This window comes from Epinephelus lanceolatus, chromosome 17, assembly GCF_041903045.1.
Source record: "Epinephelus lanceolatus isolate andai-2023 chromosome 17, ASM4190304v1, whole genome shotgun sequence".
In the NCBI taxonomy this organism is placed as follows: Eukaryota; Metazoa; Chordata; class Actinopteri; order Perciformes; family Serranidae; genus Epinephelus; species Epinephelus lanceolatus.
The window spans coordinates 42,329,455-42,352,299 of NC_135750.1; the positions used below are offsets into that span (position 1 = coordinate 42,329,455).

Genomic DNA, 22,845 nt, shown 5'->3' on the forward strand with positions numbered 1-22,845 from the left:
AGACATGCTAGTTATCACTGCTCGCTGGTTTGTATAGTTAAGCATTGCCATATTAGCTTATCATCGGGCTTAGGTTATTCACTGAGTCTTGATCCTTTCTCTAGAGCACAAACTTCTTGTGTTTATTTGAACTGCCCTCCTTTCTCTATCCTTTGCATTCCTCTTCTCTCTTTCCAGACTCTCCACCCTAGCCAAGGCATCACTTAGTCTGGCCCTCAGATCATCAGGTGATGAAGGCAGGACATAGGAGTGGTCCTAGTAGAAACAAAGGATGAAAATATTATAACTTTATATTACACTTACTCAATCACCCAGTCACAGTCAGTCACATCTTCACTAGTACAACTGTCCCACATTCTTAATCTCATCACTCCACATTTGTTCTGCCAGCACTGTGTGTGTATGTGTGTGTATGTGTGTGTGTGTGTCAGGGATACACATTCATCACTGACATGTTTCATGTATGTGCATATGTGTATGTGAGTATGTCTGAAAATAGTGACAGAGTGGGAGATGACAAGAGATTTGAACATAACAAGGATCATGATGCTCACAACTATTTGAGGCATGTCTGTTTGGTACTCACAACATTGGGTACAGGCAGGGGTTCATCAGTGTCTTGGACAAGCTGGGAACAGTCCACTGCCAGAGTCTCTTGAGCCTTCTTTGAGGTCTCAGTTGTCCTGGTAGCAACAGGCTTAAGTGAAGGATACAATATTTTAATTTTATCACAGTGTATTATTACAAAATACATAACTGATTCCTTGACACTCAGAAAAGAAAAAAAATTAGTATGGTATGGCATTCATTTATTTAAACCTTACAGCCTATGGTGATATACATACCCTCTGGAGGTGAGCTGGGAAACTGAAGACAGAAGGGACAGCTCCATCTCTGATCCTGACTGTCTGACCTGTTCTGTCAAAGTCCTCCGAATTGAAATACTCACTGCAGAGCATGGAAGACGAGCTAGCAGAAAAACCCTTCCCTCCGGAGAGCTACTTCCCACTGTTTCCTCCGAGCAGTATCTTTGGGAAACCTACATAGTATGACAAAAGTTAGTCAAGCAAATAACAACAATCTTACTAAAATGTTCGGAGCAATTGAATTAAATAAGAATGACGACTTCATTGTTTGAAGGCGGGTTTGACCGCGCTAATTCATTGTTTATGTTCTGGTAATGTAAGATTGTTCTTCCTCCTGTTCCTTTCCGACTATGGATGTGTAAACTGAGTTGTTAAATTAGCTGTATATGTTTTGATGAAAATATATACTACCATGAGCAGAATAAATTAAAATAAATGAATGAATGAATTGTGCGCCAGTGTCATGTCTCTACTGGTTTTCAATTTAACTGGTTTCCTTACCGAACAGCTGCAGATGTGCTGAGACAATAAAAAAAAAAGACAATATAACACAAACTGCATGTCTACCTGTGTGAGCCACTGAGACTCACAGAGTGCACGGCTTTCCTCAGGTATTAGTAAACTACGTCAGCATCCAGGTAACATTTTGATTTGGGCTGACCTGAGACAACTGCCTTGAAAATACCCAAACATATTTATCAATGTTTCTTGTCCTTTTTCCAAGAGTCTACAGACATATTCAGTGCCACGTCACAGTCTGCACAACACTGCACACTATGACAAAGTCTGTCATGTTTAAAAAGTGACGATCTAACTCGCTCACTGCGTACCTGTAGAGACAGAGATAACAGCATGACGTCACCTCTCTCAGACCATGGCGACATTTCTTTTAGTGTGCGTCCCATAAATGTGAGTTTGTTCTTAGAGCTCATATGTCTCCATCAGAGCTAGCTGCCAGGTTGTCATAGAGTGTAATACTATTATTATTGTGTCATGGTAGTTAATGCATGTACAATTCCGTTTGCTTTTTTAAAATTTCGGCCTTTCGACTTTTTTTTTTTTTTTTTTAACTCGGTCACAGAAGTCATTTAAAATGCAGCGAAGCATAATACTTAGGCTAATGATGTAACACTCAAATTAGATTTTAAAAAGTGCAAGTAGCCTACACAAAAAACTATTCAGTTACAGTGACGTGAGTAAATGTCAGTCCTTGCTTTTCACCTCTGTAATTATCCAGTGGCTATAAGTGCTTGGTTTTTATTTACATATTATTTAGCGTATTTTGAGAGCATTTTCCGAGTTAGATCGTCACTTTTTAAACATGACAGGCTTTGTCATAGTGTGCAGTGTTGTGCAGACTGTAATGTGGCACTGAATATGTTTGTAGACATGTGGCCATGGCCATGTGGAAAAAGAACAAGAAACATTGATAAATATGTTTGGGTATTTTCAAGACAAGCCGAGGGTAACCAGTTGTCTCAGGTCAGCCCAAATCAAAATGTTACTTGGGGTACGTCCCAAGTCTCTTATTTTATACTGCTAACTCCTAACTCCTTACTTGAACCGGAAGTCGTTCGAGCTCTGCCATCTTTAAGGCCGTCTCATGTCTCTTATTCCTGCCCATAGATATATACACATAGATGCCGCACCCTGGCTTGTGGGATGCGTCAATACCGCTGCCATCTTGCCTAGGTGCTCTGACCGGTTCAGACCCATGTCAGACTCGGCAAAAATGCCACATTTTTGCTCTGCAATTGGGTGTACTAACGAAAGAAGTATTAAAACCAAGCAGAAGGGAATAACATTCCACAGGTAAGGAGTTGTTTTACAATATTTTACTGTTACGAACATGTTTAATAAGATATATATCTCAAAAAGTGATCCTTCTTTTAAGCTAATCAAGTAAAGTAACTGTCCTGATCTGGTCCTAATGCCAAATTAAGCTAACGCTATGTCACACAACTTAAAGAAAAAAGGTTAACATTTATATAATATTACTTATAAAACTATGATGCTTTGTCAAAGAGCTATGTTGGTGTATGTGTTATTCCAAATTGTCAACTATCTGTTTCATGGCACCAACGTGACATAACGCAGTATAATATTAGTAGTTAACTTGTGGCCTGAATTGTAACTACAAATTATGTGGAACTGCGTTTTTCTGACACACTTATTTAGTGTGTAGTTTCCCAAAAAACACAGCGAGGAGACAGGCATGGGTAACAGCAGTGAGGAGAAAGGACTTTGTCCCAAGTGACTCCTCAGTCATCTGCAGCTGTCACTTCAGACCACAGGACTTTGACAGGACTGGGCAGACTGTCCGTTTAAGGGACGGGGTGACTCCCTCTGAATTCAGTTTTCCGGAGCATCTCTGCAAAGTTAGTATTGAAATGGTTTATGTATAAATAATGACATAATCTAACACGTGTAATGCCCACTAAACTTAGTAGAAACACACTGTTTGATATTGTTCCTCTTGACTTACTGGTAAATAATTAACTTTATCTCCAGGTGCCCAGTACATCCAGGTCAACCAGGACATCCCAAGCTGCTCTACAAAGTCCTGATGTTCAGGTTCAGCCACCAGACGACCAGGAGGAGTCAACGTCAGTGAGTGAAACAATTTGTAGTTAAACACCTTTGCGGGAAGCTGGGCTTCTGTTACAGTGACATTTATGAAATGAGGACAATACATTTAAATTAATTATTTAAATATATGATTATATAATTACATTCATATTTTTCAGGATCATCAGTATGCCCTTGACCTGATTGATGTTAAACAGAAGTTAACTGAGGCACAGGAGAGGGTGGATGAATTGCAGAGAAAATTGCGAAATTCCAGGGATCGAGAAAGAAGGCACACTAAAACAGTGAAATCCCTGCTCCAGGATTTAAAAGAGAAAAACCTGCTTACAGAGGAACTTCAGCACAAGCTGGATTCGTACTCAGGTTGGTTGAATTGCCCAGCTCCTTCATTTAACAGATGCATGTGTAACATTAATAATTTTGTATTAGTTTAAATTCATGTCTCAATACACACCTTTTGATTGCAGTCTCACCAATGTTCTCAAATATTTACTGAAATACTACAGTTGATCAAATTAGATTATTGGACTAAAAAAAACACTATTTAGAAAACAACCTAATTGAGCTTCCAAGTATTTAATACTTTGTAATTAAAGTATCCAACATTCTATTTGTTAAAAAAATTTAAATACTGTGATTTGTAAAGAATACACACATTCTTGGTTATCCCACAATTTTAATGTATGATGTTTTGTGCTGGTTTCATCATTAATGTATAGCTTGTTTTCCCATTTCAGATCTTCCAGTTGAACTCTTCAAGAAGGACTGTGTCTTCACCCAGGCTCAAAGGGAATTTTCTCTCACGCTGCATTTGCATGGACCCGAAGCCTACAAATACCTGAGAGAAACAATGAAGATACCACTCCCACATCCTCACACTCTACAAAGGCAAATGTTTCCATTTCCACATTTTCATCCCATACAAGTGCTGAGTAAGTGCATTGAACAAATCAGTGATTGGATGTGTCAGAGTTTTCTACAATTAAACAAAGATAAAACTGAAGTAATTGTTTTTGGAGCCAAAGAAAGGATTAAAAGTCAGTGCTGTGCTACAATCAGTAATGTTAAAAAACACAAACCAAGCCAGGAATTTGGGTGTAATCATGGACTCAGACCTGAACTTCAACAGCCACATTAAGACAATTACAAAGTCAGCCTACTATAACCTGAAAAATATATCAAGGATGAAAGGACTTATGTCTCAGCAGGATTTGGAAAAATTTGTCCATGCATTTATCTTCAGTAGACTGGACTACTGTAACGGTGTCTTTACAGGTCTCCCTAAAAAATACATTAAACAGCTGCAGCTGACTCAGAACGCTGCTGCTCCAGTCCTCACTAAGACCAGAAAAGTGGATCATAGAGTCCTCTCTAAGACCAGAAAAGTAGATCATAGAGTCCTCTCTAAGACCAGAAAAGTAGATAATAGAGTCCTCACTAAGACCAGAAAAGTGGATCATATCACTCCAGTTCTGAGGTCTTTACGCTGGCTTCCTGTCTGTCAAAGAATTGATTTCAAAGTACTGCTGTTGGTTTATAAAGCACTGAATGGTTTAGGACCAAAATACATTTCTGATCTGCTGCTACGTTATGAACCATCCAGACCTCTCAGGTGATCAATATCTTACACTGCACTGTAACTTTTATTCTACTGTTTTATTTATTGTGTCTGTTTGTGTTGCTTTTACATATTGTCTTATGGTCTTTTTAATTTGAGCTTTAAAATTTGTTTACATTGCCTTGTGTTGCTTTTACATTTTGTCTTTTTATTTTCATTTTATCTTGTTTTTAATGTAAAGCACTTTGTGTTGCATTGTGTCTGAAATGTGCTATACAAATAAACTTGCCTTCATCCTTGTCAAAAGTAAATATAACAGGTTATATGTCAGCATGTGTTGTGGTGTTTACACATTATCTATTGTTTTACCTGAAACAGGTGGTTGCAGACTGTGGACGCCAAGCCTGGCTTAAACACTTCACTTTTAGATATGCTGCAACAACTAAAAAATGACGATCCGGCAAGATTCGGTGAAGTGTGCCTTATGATGGATGGCATGGCCATCAGGAGGCAGGTTCAGTATGACTCTCACACCCAAAAAATGACAGGCTTTGTCAATCTTGGAGACGGAATGGATGAGACCAGTGTGGTAAGTGAAGCCCTTGTTTTTATGGTTGTTGGACTGCAAGGCCACTGGAAAATGCCCATTGCGTACTTCTTTATCCAGACATTGACACCAGACACCCAAAAGGTTTTGCTGTAGCATGCCTTGGAGGCACTACATGAAAGAGGGATTAAAGTGGTGTGTATAACTATGGATGGACATTTGGCCAACATCAACATGTGCACCATGCTGGGATGCCAGCTCAAGCTGAACCCTCTAGAGCCTCTCAAAACATATTTTCCCCACCCATCTACAGGGGAAAATGTGTTCGTCATGATGGACCCATGTCACATGTTGAAACTGGCGAGGAACATGTTACAAGCATACAGTTCCATCATCAGTCCTGCTGGTATTGTGAGATGGAGCCACATATCTGAGCTAAATGATGTACAGGAAAAAGAGGGTCTTCATGCTGCCAACAAAATAACAAGAAAACACATCAACTTCAGCAGTCAGAAAATGAAGGTGTCTCTGGCAGTGCAGACATTGAGCCGGTCAGTGGGGAAAGCTCTGCAAATGGTGAAAGAAGCTGGGTATCCACAGTTCAAGGACTGTTCTCCAACAGTCGAATTCATTGAGGTAATTCTTGAAAAGTTCCTCAGTACTCGTACTATTCAGCATTGTGTAAATGTTATGTATAGGAAAATAGGGCTGCAACAATTAGTCAATTCACATAAGATTATCAGGATTCCCAAGGTCAACTAATATCTGGAAAAGTCATGGAATTTTTAAAAGTAATTTTCCAGGTCTGGAAAAGTCATGGAATTAAGTAAAATCATCGAATATTTTGGAAAAGTTATGGAATTTTTTTGTCTAATGTAATTAATTGTGCTATCTTACAGTAATCATGGGCACAAGAGCTCCATCTCTCCTAAAATTTCCTCTAGGACCCCTAAAACCTTCTCCAGGACCTACAGTAACCTAATATTTGTGTTTCAGGTGATTGACAGATTGTTTGATGTGATGAACAGTAGGAACCCACATGCCAAAGGCTTTAAAGCTCCACTAGGTCTCCTCAACTGGAAAGAGACATTAGAGTTCATGACTAAAGCCCAGCTTTACTTGACAAAGTTAATGATGAATGATGGCACTCCACTTCATCGCTCAAAGAGGTTTTTTAGTATTATGATTATTTCTTTTCTCTTATATCCATAAGTAAGGTAGATGCCACTATCAGGCCAGAAATTTTTATATATATTGCAAAGATTTTCCTAAACAGTAACATCAATTGGTGCCAGGGAAAATATTTGCAGTGTTGATTTTTACATGTTGGTGAATGTTTCTTGTTTCCTAACATCAATCATCTCACTGGACTAAGTAAACAGCTAAAGTAAAATAAATTATAATCGAAATCAGTATTACAAACAAACATGACAAACAAGAACAAGTAAGCATACCTATACCTAGAATGGTTTGTTAGAGGTGTTTACTTTCACTAAGGTTTTAAAGAGTAAATTGTTCTTTTGCAGGGCCTTTAAACATGAACAATTAATAACCAGAGGAATATAAACCTAAAGAAAAACATAATTAATTGTTTGAAAAAGATTTACTCTTTAAAACTTCTGTTGTGTTGAGTTCTACGTTCATTTCATTTTCTTTGACGCTGTGTTCAAAAAACGTCTGCTTGCTGTTCCAGTTTGGTGTTCTTTTTGGTACCTTTGTCCAGTTCATTACTTGAAAAATGTTGGGCACTTCATATCAGAGGTAAGTTTTGGTAATATATTAAATGTATAGATCAACATCATTACTACATTATATCTTTGAGTATTTGCATGCACTGTTTTTTGCTACTTACTACAAAAAAAAGCTCTCAGCAGTCTTCAATGTTCTTATTCTGTTTTGCATGTGTTCAAGTTCAATTATAATTACTTTGAAATTATTTGATATGATAGGACAGAGTTGATGGTTTTATACAGCAAGTGTTTGCATACTGATGTTCTTCTATATTTCAAAAGGTACCTGTCTGTGACTGGTTTCTTGATCAACATCGAGACACTGACCCTGATGATACCAGAGCTGCTTCAGTCCCAACGGTATGTGTGCACATACCGCTTCAGCCAGGATCATTTGGAGCTCCTCTTTAATGCCATCAGGGCCTCAGGTAAGAGCTGATGTTTAAGAGCTGATGTTTAAGAGCACAATCCTATAAGGACAGAGGGTTTTGTTTTGTTTGGTTAAAAAAACACGTGACTATGTTATCTCTTGTATAAATTCCAGGTGGATGGAACAACAATCCAAGTGTGGTCCACTTCCAGAGTGTCTTCAGGCGTCTCATGGTGCCCTGCGGCATTTCTCCAGGAAACACAGGCAACGTCAGAGCACAGGATGACACAGTGTCTCTGTCAGCTGTGGACATGTCATCTGTAGTGCCAGCTGCAGAGGCTGACACTGCATCCTCTCTATTTGAGTGTGGTGTTAGTGTGTTGTTGGACCACACCTACCTGCCAACTGGCTTTGGGTGCCTAACTGAGAATGCTCTGGTTTATATTGCAGGTTTTGTTGACAGACAGGTCATGAAGCAGCTTTCATGTGATGTACAGTACAGGCCAAAAGTTTGGACACACCTTCTCATTCAATGCGTTTTCTTTATTTTCATGACTATTTACATTGTAGATTCTCACTGAAGGCATTGTAGTGTAAAAGTTTGTGCCAACAGATCAAACAGTAAGGTTAAGATGTATAAATTGATTAAGAAACTCATATAATCATGTTTTTATGTATAAGGCATTATAAAGTTCTTTGATCTACATTTAAATATGATAACACATTACTGTATGTGTCAAAGTACTCATAGCACCATAGCACCAGACTATGTAATCATGTTGTATGCACCTACTGAAAGAACACACTGTATCTTGTTGAACGATGAAACACATACTCAAATGCCGTAATACATATACACATTCACAGATTGCACTCTAAAGGTTCACCTTGCATAAGACTGAGAGCACTGAGGACTGTATAGAAAGTCCCCAAAATACACATGTTTTTTAAAAATAGAGTGAAAGCGAAACCAGACCTAAGAGAAGAAAACTTGGGAAATTCCAGGCTGCATTACACCATTAAAAATGGGCCCAATCAGAATTGGACACAAAGAAAGGTTTTCCACCAATAGAATTGGTTTTAAGAGGGAAAGATTAGCAAAAAGAGGTGGAGACTCATTTGAATCTCCACCAGCATATAAGCCAGGGTCCTGAGAGCAGGTTTTCAGTCACACTCCGGAGTCTGACTCGCTAAGTTGTATGTGTTAAAGCCTGTCGACACATTAAACTTGATTGCATCGGACTTTGCCTGTTTCCAGTGTTTCTTTAAGTATTTGCCAGCTGAGCCTAAGGTACCAATACGACATCTGAGGACACCTGATAAGAGACAAGAGGTTCAAGGTCGGGAGCCTACAGGCCCACTTCCAGGCACCGATTTTTGACACTTCAGCATCAAAACTATGAATGAACACATGTGGAGTTATGTACTTAACAAAAAAAGGTGAAATAACTGAAAACATGTTTTATATTCTAGTTTCTTCAAAATAGCCACCCTTTGCTCTGATTACTGCTTTGCACACTCTTGGCATTCTCTCCATGAGCTTCAAGAGGTAGTCACCTGAAATGGTTTTCCAACAGTCTTGAAGGAGTTCCCAGAGGTGTTTAGCACTTGTTGGCCCCTTTGCCTTCACTCTGCGGTCCAGCTCACCCCAAACCATCTGGATTGGGTTCAGGTCCGGTGACTGTGGAGGCCAGGTCATCTGCCGCAGCACTCCATCACTCTCCTTCTTGGTCAAATAGCCCTTACACAGCCTGGAGGTGTGTTTGGGGTCATTGTCCTGTTGAAAAATAAATGATGGTCCAACTAAACGCAAACCGGATGGGATGGCATGTCGCTGCAGGATGCTGTGGTAGCCATGCTGGTTCAGTGTGCCTTCAATTTTGAATAAATCCCCAACAGTGTCACCAGCAAAACACCCCCACACCATCACACCTCCTCCTCCATGCTTCACAGTGGGAACCAGGCATGTGGAATCCATCCGTTCACCTTTTCTGCGTCTCACAAAGACACGGCGGTTGGAACCAAAGATCTCAAATTTGGACTCATCAGACCAAAGCACAGATTTCCACTGGTCTAATGTCCATTCCTTGTGTTTCTTGGCCCAAACAAATCTCTTCTGCTTGTTGCCTCTCTTTAGCAGTGGTTTCCTAGCAGCTATTTGACCATGAAGGCCTGATTCGCGCAGTCTCCTCTTAACAGTTGTTCTAGAGATGGGTCTGCTGCTAGAACTCTGTGTGGCATTCATCTGGTCTCTGATCTGAGCTGCTGTTAACTTGCGATTTCTGAGGCTGGTGACTCGGATGAACTTATCCTCAGAAGCAGAGGTGACTCTTGGTCTTCCTTTCCTGGGTCGGTCCTCATGTGTGCCAGTTTCGTTGTAGCGCTTGATGGTTTTTGCGACTCCACTTGGGGACACATTTAAAGTTTTTGCAATTTTCCGGACTGACTGACCTTCATTTCTTACAGTAATGATGGCCACTCGTTTTTCTTTAATTAGCTGATTGGTTCTTGCCATAATATGAATTTTAACAGTTGTCCAATAGGGCTGTCGGCTGTGTATTAACCTGACTTCTGCACAACACAACTGATGGTCCCAACCCCATTGATAAAGCAAGAAATTCCACTAATTAACCCTGATAAGGCACACCTGTGAAGTGGAAACCATTTCAGGTGACTACCTCTTGAAGCTGAACTTGGTATCACCAAACATCACCCCGTCTGCAAGGAGCTCAACATCCGCTTTGCAGAAGATCTCACCAAAGAAGACAGAGAGGCACGAAAAGCTGTATGGCCAAAAATTGAGCAAGCGAGGAAGGCAGGACTTAAGACTATGTTCCGAGGGCCCCATGCCTTCATTAATGGACAGAGAGTCACACCATAGTCAAAATAACCTGGGATATCTGATCCTACAAGCAAGTGAGTTTTGATAAGCAATTAATATGCTCAGGGTTTTGCTACCATAAAGGTACAGTATCTTTAGATAACATCTTATTCTTGTTCTAAAACAGTTCAAGTAATTCATCTCAGTCTTTCTTTGTTTTGTGTTATATGTTCCATTTAAAAAAAGACATTTCTCTCATGTCTATTAATGCAAGGGGTCTAAGAGACATAACCAAAAGGAAAAGCTTTTTTTTTTGTTTTGTAAAGGGAAAAATGTTAATATTATTTTTCTCCAAGAAATGCATTCCAAGATTGAAGATGTCACATTCTGGTCTAAACAATGGGGCGATGAAGTTTATTTCAGCCATGGCACTTCAAGATCAGCAGGGGTCGCCATCCTACTGAAAAACTTCAAAAGTCAAGTTATCTCTCATGTGGCAGATGTTAATGGTCACTGGTTGATGCTTATCCTGACCCTTGATGATTTCAAATTAATTTTAATCAACATTTATGGTTACAACGGGAGCACTGAAAACAAAAACCTATTTGAACAAATTGGCCTACAATTAGATAATATTAAATCAACGCACTCAACTGATAATGTTATAATTGGCGGTGACCTTAATTTAGTCCATGATGAATTTTATGATAAATTTCCTTCCAGATTCTCTGCAAGTCATCCAAACAACACTTTTAGGCAAGGCAAGGCAAGTTTATTTGTATAGCACAATTCAGCACAAGGTAATTCAAAGTGCTTTACAGAGACATTAAAAGCAACAAGACAATTTAAAACAATAAAAACAGTCGATTAAAAAGGGAAATAGAAATTGAGAATGATAGTGATAATAATAAAATACAGTAACATAAAATAAAAACAGGCTCAATACATTGAACAGTCAGGATAAAAAAAGAAGTAGAATAATAAAAGGCATAAATCAGCAGTGTGTAGTTAAAAAGTACGGGCAGTAGAATACAGCAGGTAAGTATTTAATCTAAGAGTATGCTTCAGTAAACAATAGTGTTTTTAGCCCTGATTTAAAGGAGCTGACAGTTTGAGCAGACCTCAGATCTACAGGAAGTTTGTTCCACAGGTGAGGAGCATAATAACTGAATGTTGCCTCACCTTGCTTGGTTCTTGTTCTTGGAACACACAACAAACCTGTTCCAGATGACCTAAGGGGTCTGGATGCTTCGTAGGGAACCAGCAGATCAAGCATGTATTTTGGTCCGAGACCATTTAGGGCTTTGTAGACCAGCAGTAAGATTTTAAAATCTAATCTTTGACTCACAGGAAGCCAGTGTAGCGATTTAATGACCAGTGTAATATGGTCCAGTTTCCTGGTGTTTGTAAGGACTCTGGCGGCAGCGTTCTCAATCAGCTGCAGCTGTCTGATTGATTTTTTGTTAAGGCCTGTAAATAAGCCATTGCAATAATCCAACCTACCAAAAATGAATGCATGAATAAGTTTTTCCATGTCTTGTTTAGACAGAAACCCCTTAATTTTAGCTATATTTTTCAGGTGGTAATAGGCAGATTTAGTAATAAACTTTAAATGGCTGTTGAAGTTCAGGTATGAGTCAATAATAACACCAAGATTTCTAGCTTGATTTGTAGCTGTCAATGACATAGAGCCAAGGTGGGCGCTGATCTTTGCCGTTTCATTTCTAGGTAGGGTGGCCATTTCCACAACACCAAAAAGGAGGACACTTTGCGGCATTTAGTGAGGAAAGAAAAATCGCAACATACAACTCTAGTGTACTCCCCACGACAATACAATTTTGTACATGATAACAATGGTATCATGATACAGTGATTCTGAGATACTCTGTTCATCATAAGACAATTTATCTATGATATATCATGATGTACAGTACAGGCCAAAAGTTTGGACACACCTTCTCATTCAATGCGTTTTCTTTATTTTCATGACTATTTACATTGTAGATTCTCACTGAAGGCATCAAAACTATGAATGAACACATGTGGACTTATGTACTTAACAAAAAAAGGTGAAATAACTGAAAACATGTTTTATATTCTAGTTTCTTCAAAATAGCCACCCTTTGCTCTGATTACTGCTTTGCACACTCTTGGCATTCTCTCGATGAGCTTCAAGAGGTAGTCACCTGAAATGGTTTCCACTTCACAGGTGTGCCTTATCAGGGTTAATTAGTGGAATTTCTTGCTTTATCAATGGGGTTGGGACCATCAGTTGTGTTGTGCAGAAGCCGACAGCCCTATTGGACAACTGTTAAAATTCATATTATGGCAAGAACCAATCAGCTAACTAAAGAAAAACGAGTGGCCATCATTACTTTAAGAAATGAAGGTCAGTCAGTCCGGAAAATTGTAAAAACTTTAAATGTGTCCCCAAGTGGAGTTGCAAAAACCATCAAGCGCTACAACGAAACTGGCACACATGAGGACCGACCCAGGAAAGGAAGACCAAGAGTCACCTCTGCTTCTGAGGATAAGTTCATCCGAGTCACCAGCCTCAGAAATCGCAAGTTAACAGCAGCTCAGATCAGAGACCAGATGAATGCCACACAGAGTTCTAGCAGCAGACCCATCTCTAGAACAACTGTTAAGAGGAGACTGCGCGAATCAGGCCTTGATGGTCAAATAGCTGCTAGGAAACCACTGCTAAGGAGAGGCAACAAGCAGAAGAGATTTATTTGGGCCAAGAAACACAAGGAATGGACATTAGACCAGTGGAAATCTGTGCTTTGGTCTGATGAGCCCAAATTTGAGATCTTTGGTTCCAACCGCCGTGTCTTTGTGAGACGCAGAAAAGGTGAACGGATGGATTCCACATGCCTGGTTCCCACTGTGAAGCATGGAGGAGGAGGTGTGATGGTGTGGGGGTGTTTTGCTGGTGACACTGTTGGGGATTTATTCAAAATTGAAGGCACACTGAACCAGCATGGCTACCACAGCATCCTGCAGCGACATGCCATCCCATCCGGTTTGCGTTTAGTTGGACCATCATTTATTTTTCAACAGGACAATGACCCCAAACACACCTCCAGGCTGTGTAAGGGCTATTTGACCAAGAAGGAGAGTGATGGAGTGCTGCGGCAGATGACCTGGCCTCCACAGTCACCGGACCTGAACCCAATCCAGATGGTTTGGGGTGAGCTGGACCGCAGAGTGAAGGCAAAGGGGCCAACAAGTGCTAAACACCTCTGGGAACTCCTTCAAGACTGTTGGAAAACCATTTCAGGTGACTACCTCTTGAAGCTCATGGAGAGAATGCCAAGAGTGTGCAAAGCAGTAATCAGAGCAAAGGGTGGCTATTTTGAAGAAACTAGAATATAAAACATGTTTTCAGTTATTTCACCTTTTTTTGTTAAGTACATAAGTCCACATGTGTTCATTCATAGTTTTGATGCCTTCAGTGAGAATCTACAATGTAAATAGTCATGAAAATAAAGAAAACGCATTGAATGAGAAGGTGTGTCCAAACTTTTGGCCTGTACTGTATGTGTAACAGAAGAGGAAAAAATATTCCTGAGAAGGCGAAAAGTATTTGTTCACAGTATTTGTATTTATTCAATACATCTGTCTTGCAAAGTGCAGTGCCACAAAGCAGAACATTTACAGTATGGCCTTAAATGTGCAAATTAAATTTACATAAAAATAAATAAATAAATGCAAAAAATATACATTCCAGTTCTTAATAAGCATATAGAACTTTTTTTATGTAAACAACAAAAGACAGTAAGAAGAAAAAACACCATGTAACGGGTAAATATTGAACTGAAAAGTCCACAGTGTATTCCACAGTGATTCAGTCCTTTGGGGACATGTCTGCAGTGTATTTGTGTTTATGTATGTGTGTGTGCAGCTGCAGTCCACCTGTATTTTAACTGATTTAAGTCCCTGTCCTCAGTATCCTGTTCTTCAATATGGCCTCAGCCCTCAGCAAAATCCACCTTCACCTGCTGCAGCAGCTCAGGAGACAACAGCACCTCCAGGGTCCTCATAGGCAAGCCTCCACTGCCTGTGGGTCTTTCCATCTCCTGCAGAGGGTAGTCCACATAAAACATAGCCAAAATACTGTTATCAACCTTCAAAAGTCTGTATTGTTTTAAACCTAGTACATACTCATTTCATAAAGCCCATGCATAAAATCAGAATGTTGCATTACAATCAATTTGGCAGAAGTGTTAAGTGTATATTTGTTTAATTAAATATAGTATACAACAAACAAACAAAAAGATGATAATATTGTACTCACCAAATAATTGACTCTCTACCTGCAATACTTCTGCCCTTTTCTGGCTGCATCCAAGAGTTTTTTGTTTCCAAGGAACTTCTGGTACATGCTTGTGCAGGGAAAGGTGAAGTTTACACAAACTTGGAGCTCTGCCTTTACGCTGTCCACATCCATACGGTTCCTCTCATTTCTCCATGCAGATGTCATCATTGAGAAGACTCGTTCTGTGTATGCGTTGCTGCATTGGATGGAGAAAATGTAGGCACTGACCTTCCTGAGATTCACAAGTGGTACATCTACTTTGGAAAACAGTTTCAGATACCGCTCCACACTGTGGCAACCTTCCATTTCCGGAGAGCTGAGGGAAGCTTCCACTATGGCATATTCCTCATAAAGTCCATCCATATCAATGTCTTTCAGATTGCAGGTCTGGACAACATCACTGTATTCTTCATATGACACAGCAGTTGTGAGGCCAAGCTTTCCCACTTTGCAATGAAAGCTGTTCTCAGAGAAGTCATATCTTTCACTTATGTATTTCTTGGCTCTTTCATAGAAACCAAGGAAATCCATTTCACATTTCTTTGCCTGGTTTGGGGATAGCTGCTTGAGCTTGCTGTTCACAATGAAGCCAAAGAACCTGTCCTTCAATCTTCTCTCAAGTTTCTGTTTCAGTTCAGTCATTACCTTAAACACAGATGTTATGCTGAACGATTTGGCCTCAAGTGCTTCGATGGTGTCTGAGAACAGTTTCAGGATGTGACTGAGGAAAAGGAAATATGTCTCAGATACTTCGGTGTTTTCCTCTCCAAAGCATTTCCACAAAATCTTGCCGCATTCCTCCTCACCTTGACTCTGAAAGTAGCTGGTCAGGGGCTTCCAGAACTTCAGCATTCTATCAATAGATGGAAGCAGGGACAACCATCTTGTCACAATGTGCCGCAGCAGATTGCATTCTTCTGCTTCCACAAACTCACAGAATTCCTTCAGTTGTGCTGTTCTGCTTGCTGACACACTAAAGTGGCTGTAAACCTTGAGTACAGCATTTTCAACATCAAAATCCTGTCTGCCTGCTGCATATCGTGTTGCATTGTGGAGAATATGGGCTAAACAGTTTGCAGGTAACACATCCTTTTGTGTCAGTTTCAGCTTCTGATAAACACTGTTGTGTTTTCCGTAGTTCACGCTGGCGTTGTCTGCTGCATAAGCAGACATGTTTTGCACATTTAGACCAGACTTCTCCAGTTTAGCAAGCAGCTGGTTTGTTATAGCCTCTGACGTTTCGTTGCTGTCACTGTAAAAATCCAACAGTACATGTTGCACGCCTTCCTCAAAGTGCAAGTATCTTAGTACAACTGGAAAACACTTGGTCGTACCTTTGTTTGATGCGTCGGTTGCCACAGAAAAATACAGATTGATTTCTTTGACGTAATCTGTATGTGTTTGTACAGAGTACGGCGATAGGACATTCTCACACAAAGCCTTAGCTTTTGTTTTTCCACAAGTCATCCCCTTAGCTGTAGATGAGTCACTGAAGGTCTCTCGGTCAACTTTAATTCCACAGTCTACACTCCTGTATGACTGGTGATGCTTGACTGCATGATAAACTTTACAAAGTTCTGCAGCGGATATCTTGTCATCTTCAGGCGATGACGTTGCTTCCCGAAAAAACAACCGGAGGGAGGAGGTGCCCGCGGCCCGTCTGTTGTATTTATGTTTCTCCTTGCTAGCATGCCTTTCAATGGCCGCCTTTCCTTGTGTGCTAACGTCCACATCACAGCGACAAAGTGTGCAATACGCATGCAAATCGTCTTTGCTACTTTTGCTGACAAACGTGTGCTCTTTTGACCATTCGGCATTAAATGAGGTCCGTCTTTTCGGCATGTTAACATTCAGTTAACGAGATGAGTGACACAGCTAGCGCCTGGGAACAGGGGGCGGCTTGTTTACATTTTCAACCAATGAGAAATCGGAGAATTGAGTGACACCGCTTTTAACCAATCATTTTTAATCAATTTTTTTTAACCGAAAGTCTTACACCATTGGACGATATGCAGCGTTGCGTTCAGGTGCAACTCCAAAAAGGAGGACAAATAAGCGTCTGGCTTGAGGCTGCGCCGGACGCCGGACAAGGCATTTAAATTCCGGACTGCCCGGCCTAAATCCGGACGTATGGCCACCCTATTTCTAGGGCCAAAAATTAATACCTCTGTCTTTTCTGGATTTAGCTGGAGAAAATTCTGGCACATCCAGTCATTGTTTTGATGAATACAGTTACTCAATGAGAGTAAGGGATTGTGGTCGTGTGATGACACTGAGATATAGAGTTGTGTGTCGTCGGCATACGTATGATAGGAGATGTTGTGATGTTCCATAATCTGGGCTAGGGGTAGCATATAGATGTTGAATAGAAGTGGTCCGAGAATGGACCCTTGAGGAACCCCACATGTGATCATAGTTCACTCAGATTCATGGTTACCAATTGACACAAAAAAAGTCCCTATCTTGTAAGTAAGATTTGAACCATTGTAGCACAGTGCCAGTGAGTCCCACCCACTTTTCCAGTCTGCTAAGTAGTATATTATGATCAACTGTATCAAATGCAGCACTGAGATCTAGTAATACCAGGACAGAGGATTTGCATGCATCATTATTCTGATGAATATCATTTAAGACTTTGATAAGTACAGTCTCAGTGCTGTGATGTGGCCGAAATCCAGACTGAAATGTGTTAAAAAGATTGTTTTGCATCATAAAAGTATGGATTTGCTGAAAGACAACCCTTTCAATGATTTTCCCCAAAAATGGCAGATTTGATATTGGCCTATAGTTACTAATTGTTGTGGCGTCCAGATTTGATTTTTTTAGGAGAGGTTTTATTACTGCAGTTTTCAAGGCCTGGGGAAACTGGCCTGCTTTAAGAGAAGCATTTATTATCTGCAGTACATCTGGAGCTATGCAGTTAAAAATGGTTTTAAAAAAGTGTGAAGGCAGAATATCAAGGCAGCATGTGGTGGACTTTAATTTTGAAACCGTTTCTGTTAGAGTTGTGTAATCTAGGAGGCTAAAATGTCCTAGATTAACTGGAAGACAGGAAGGCACAAGTGTTATCATTCCTGAGCTGGAGCTGCACACTGCCTGTCTTATCTGTAATATTTTGTTTGTGAAGAAGGCTGCAGAGTCATTACATGACTTGTTAGACAGTAGTTCAGGAGGGAGTGATGCTGTGGGGTTGGTCAGTCTGTCCACTACAGAAAAAAGTGTGCGGGCATTATTACTGTTTCTATTGATAATCTCTGAAAAATATGATTGCCTTGCATTCTTCAGTTCCTGGTTATAGTTGTGAAGACTCTCTTTATAAATGTCGTAATATACCTGGAGTTTGTTTTTTCGCCACCTGCGTTCAGCTTGTCTACACACTCTTTTGTATTCTTTAACCAGTGTGGCGTTTCTCCAGGGTGCCTTTTTCCTGCCTGACATAACTTTGGTCTTAACTGGGGAGATAGAATCAATAACAGTCATAACATTGGAACTAAAACTGCTTACAAGGTCATCAACTAGAGCTGAGGGCAGGGTTTGTGATGGTGTAAAACACAGGGTAAATAATGCACAGGTGTTATCATTTATATAACACTTTCTGATCACCTCTGCTTCACTTTTCATAGGATTAGCAAGGGTGGTCATTTTGAATGAAACACAGTAATGGTCAGATAAAGCGACATCGTTCACCACAACCTCAGAGATATTAAGACCTTTGGAAATAATTAGATCTAATATGTGTCCTCTGTTATGTGTTGGTTCTGTGACATGCTGAGAAAGCCCAAAGTTATCCAGAATATTTAACAGTTCCTTAGCACACCCATCTGAAAGATTATCAACATGAATGTTAAAATCTCCCACTAAAACAACACAGTCAAATTCCATGCACACAATAGACAGCAATTTGGCAAACTCATCAAAAAACCTTGCATCATATTTGGGGGGTCTGTAGATGGTCACTAAAATTGCTCGACAGGGGGATTTTAACTGAGTGGCAACATATTCAAAGGAGTCAAATTGACCATAAAACATTTGCTTACACTGGAAGCTGTCCTTGAACAGAGTGGCAACTCCGCCTCCTCTCTTATGTATTCTTGCTTCACTAAAGAAACTAAAATTTGGAGGGGCTATCTCAATTAAAACTGCTGCACTATTTTCCTGACCTAGCCAAGTTTCAGTTAAAAACATAAAATCAAGTTTGTGCTTGTTAATAAAATCATTGATTAAGAAGGATTTGCCAGCCAGAGACCTGATATTTAGAAGTGCTAGTTGTGAAACGTTATCTGGCATAAGTTTAGAGACAGACTGTGTTTGACATGAGATACATATCAGATTTGATGGGTTGACTGTCCTTGATTTTCTGCAGTTGTTTTTATTTTCGCCATGCCGCCGGCTGAGTGACATTGCCGGCATAAGGGGGAAAGCGGCATGGTGACTGTCCTATCTCTTCTTTTCTTGACATTCTTTCTGGGACAGAGACAATCTCTGCAGGTTTCTTGTAATGTGGAGGACAGAGTCACAGACCATGACGTCATCATCATGGGAGGCGGTTGTTGTTTTTGGAGCAGTAACTGTCTGTCTGTCTGCTCCCTGTGTGCTGACCTTCCTGCTTATCAGTGCACATATGTTCTGATAAGATGACTCGATGGTGTGACGTATGTTGCAGCCAAGATATCTGGAGCCAAGGTTGTTTGGGTGAATCCCGTCTGACATGAAGCGGCTTTTTATGTCCCAAAAAATATTAAAATTGTCAATATATCCAACCTGTTGCTTAGATTTTCAGTCCTGGCTATTTCCACCTGCCTCGTTATAAAATACCTAATCAGAATAGTGTCTATCCTCTTAGCTTTGTTTTTGGCAGAATGCTCTCTGGCTCTTGGCCTGGCACTGGCTTGTGACCCGTTAACTTTGTTATTGCTCAGTTTCATAGTCTCACCTTTATGAGTTAAGCGACTCTGTTTCCTCTGTTGCCGCTCTGTTTCCGTGGTGTGTGCGAGGGGGGACACAGAGCTGTCAGCGCGGGGAGGCTGCCAGCTGTTAGCCGGGAGGGGAGCTGCCGAGATGGGAGCTGCCGGCACAGGATGACTCCAGGACTGGGGAGACGTGGGACGGGCTGCATCATCCTTGAGCTCATCGGAGTCCGGCGCTTCGACCCGTGATGACAGAGGCTCAAATCTGCTGGAAAGGCTGAGGTGGGATGAGAGACCGACGCCGAGCGAGGTCCTTTTTTTTCTCCGTAACATCACCTCCGACCATTGCAGCTTACGACGGGGCGTTGAACTGCTGGGCTGCGGAGGAGAGGAGGTAGGATCCCAGGCTACTGTGTCCTGAAGAGCAGCTTTTAACGAGGCGATCTGTAGAGACTGCTCGTGAGCCACGTCCAGGGTGTTTGTCAGCAGCTCAGATTGGGACTTGAGTTCCGCTGACAGCCTTCGGATGTCTTCCTTGAGGTTGGCAATGATCCTGTCTTTCTTAACAAGTTGCTGGTTTTCATCGGGAGGGCTGGATGTAGCCATTAGCTTAGCAAACCAAGCTAAGTTGCTACAGGTTGCTTCACAAGTCGGCTCCACTCAGGCTTGCACTGTGCCTCAGCCCTGCTCACACAGTACTAAAGTTGTGAAAAAGTGGTGAAAATATGGCAGTAGTCCTCTGTATCTCTCACAAATTGAGATCCCAATGATTTATAAGTATCCAGGATCTATTTCTGTAGCTTTAAGCAGGAAAAAACAAGTATATCCACAAAAGAATGTAAGCAAAGCGAAACGCAAGCAGCAGAGCGTCTGCACTGTAAGAAAGCCGGAAGCAGAAACTACTAACTTTTGCAATGACCAAAGCCTAACTGATGCTTGGAGACATTTAAATCCAGAAATAATTAAATTCTCATGGTCCAACTCCAATTATAAATCTAGAATTGACCACTGGTTAATTGCAAACCACTTGCTATGTTATGACTTCAGCTCTGATGTCTCTGCCGCTCCACTGACTGATCACAATGTTATCTATCTATATGTGAAGCCTAACAACAGGAGAACTTATTCAAACAAATATTGGAAGATTAACTCTAGTCTAATTAAGAATAATTATTACTGTCAAAAGATTAAATCACTAATTACAGAAATTATAAACTCGGAAGAATTAACAACACCTGTCAAAAAATGGGAATTTCTAAAATATAAAATACGCCAATTCACCATTTCATTCAGTAAAAAAATTAAAAAAGATTTCGAGAAAAAGGAACTAGACATTATCAAACAGTTAAAGGTTTACTGCAATAAACTCAACCCTACTGAAGACGATAATAAGAAAATACTAAATCTTCAACCTAAATTGGATGAAATGTATATTCAAAGAGCACAAAGGGCCTTTATTAGATCTAGAGCTAAATGGATAGAGGAGGGGGAAAAAAACTCAGCATATTTTTGCGGTCTTGAAAAAAGAAGACAAAGGAAAAATAACATCAGTTCCTTGATAGTTGATAATATAGAAACCACAGATCCAAAATTAATCTCCTCAGAAATCCTTAAATTCTATAAATAGCTTTACAGTTCTAAATTTTCTAATGAAGACTGCCATAAATTTTTAAAGGATATAGAAAAACATATTCCCAAAGTTGAAGATAGCTTCAAACAAACATGTGATAATCAAATAACAATTGCTGAACTGGACAGAGTAATTGGCCGCCTCTCTCTTAACATGGCACCTGGCTCAGACGGCCTCACAGGAGACTTTTATAGACATTTCTGGGAAGATAGAAAAGAACTGCTACATCAAGTTTTTCTGGAAATATTTGAAACTTGTATACTTCCACCCACAATGAGACATGGGCTTATCATCTCAATTCCTAAACCTGGCAAAGACCCCAGATTTATTGAAAACAGAAGGCCTATTACTCTTAGAAATTCTGATTATAAACTACTTACCTACATTTTCACCACTCGTCTTCAGACAGGGATTTCAAATATTATTGCAGAAACACAGTCTGGTTTCTTAAAAGGAAGATCAATCCACAATAATATAAGGCTGGTAATGGACATTATTAAATATAGAAACCAAACTGAAGATGATGGTTTTCTTTTCTTTTTAGATTTCTATAAAGCGTTTGACTCCGTAGAGCACCCATTTATTTTCCAAGTTCTTTAACAATTAGGTTTTGGAATCAAATTTTGGAATTTAGTTGGTGGACTATATCAGAATATCAGCAGCTGTGTCATACTACCTCATGGCACCACCCCCAGCTTCAGTGTTAATGTAGGAATTCCTAATACCAAAACTGATAATGACCTCCTATTTGACACTCTGGGTTCACATTTTATATCCTGGTTATCTAAATATCCTAACCTGCTGTTTGTTGTTGGTGGTGATTTCAATGTTGCGGTAGACGACTCTGTAGATAGATGGCCCCCCAAAAATAGAGCAAATTCTCTCTCCAATGTCATCTTATTTATGCAGAAATTTCAATTAGTAGATATCTGGAGAAAAAAGAATCCAAATACTAAATCCTATACATGGGCTAACAAAACTGGTACCTGCAGGTCACGAATCGACTACTGGTTAATCTCAAGTAGTCTAGATGAAAATAATATCCATGTTAACATCTTGACTACCCCGCTCACAGATCATAAAACTATAAATCTTCAAATTAATTTTAGACTCAATGCCAGTACCCACCGGAATTCATATTGGAAACTCAACAACTCGGTCTTAAAACATAAAGTTGTTACAGAAAAGATTGACTTTCTAATAAAATGTTACTGGCAAAGGGCCTTGAATGATAAATGTTTCCAAAAAAAATGGGAACTACTGAAGTTCGAGATAGCAAAATACCTAAGACAGTATGGATCCTCTCTGGCCAAACTAAGAAAGGAGGAAGAAACAAAAGTAATTACCAAAATTGCCACTCTTACTCAGTGTATGCCTGAAGATTTAACAGAAGATGACAAACAAGAACTAACTGAACTGAGCAGCAGCTCAAGCTAGATGAAATATACAGAGTTAAAGCAGAAGGAGCTTATGTGAGATCCAGAAAGCAATGGTTGGAAGAAGGGG

At 40.1% G+C, this 22,845-nt stretch overlaps 1 protein-coding gene across 2 annotated transcripts in view; it reads right to left on the reverse strand.

The window, feature by feature from the left end:
• The window catches only part of LOC117248027 (uncharacterized), a 62,585-nt gene extending 41,982 nt beyond the window's left edge, over nt 1-20,603 (reverse strand). The window contains exons 1-2 of one of the 2 annotated variants that reach the window (XM_078160827.1): nt 19,736-20,601; nt 14,000-14,563 (exon numbers count right to left, since the gene is read on the reverse strand). In XM_078160827.1, coding sequence (XP_078016953.1) covers nt 14,496-14,563; nt 19,736-20,315 — 648 coding nt within the window. In that variant the 5' untranslated portion in view covers nt 20,316-20,601 and the 3' untranslated portion in view covers nt 14,000-14,495. Of the gene's footprint in view, nt 1-13,999; nt 14,564-19,735 lie in introns of those variants that run through there. The other variant, XM_078160826.1, reaches the window with a different exon arrangement.
• Nucleotides 20,604-22,845: the final 2,242 nt, after the last annotated feature.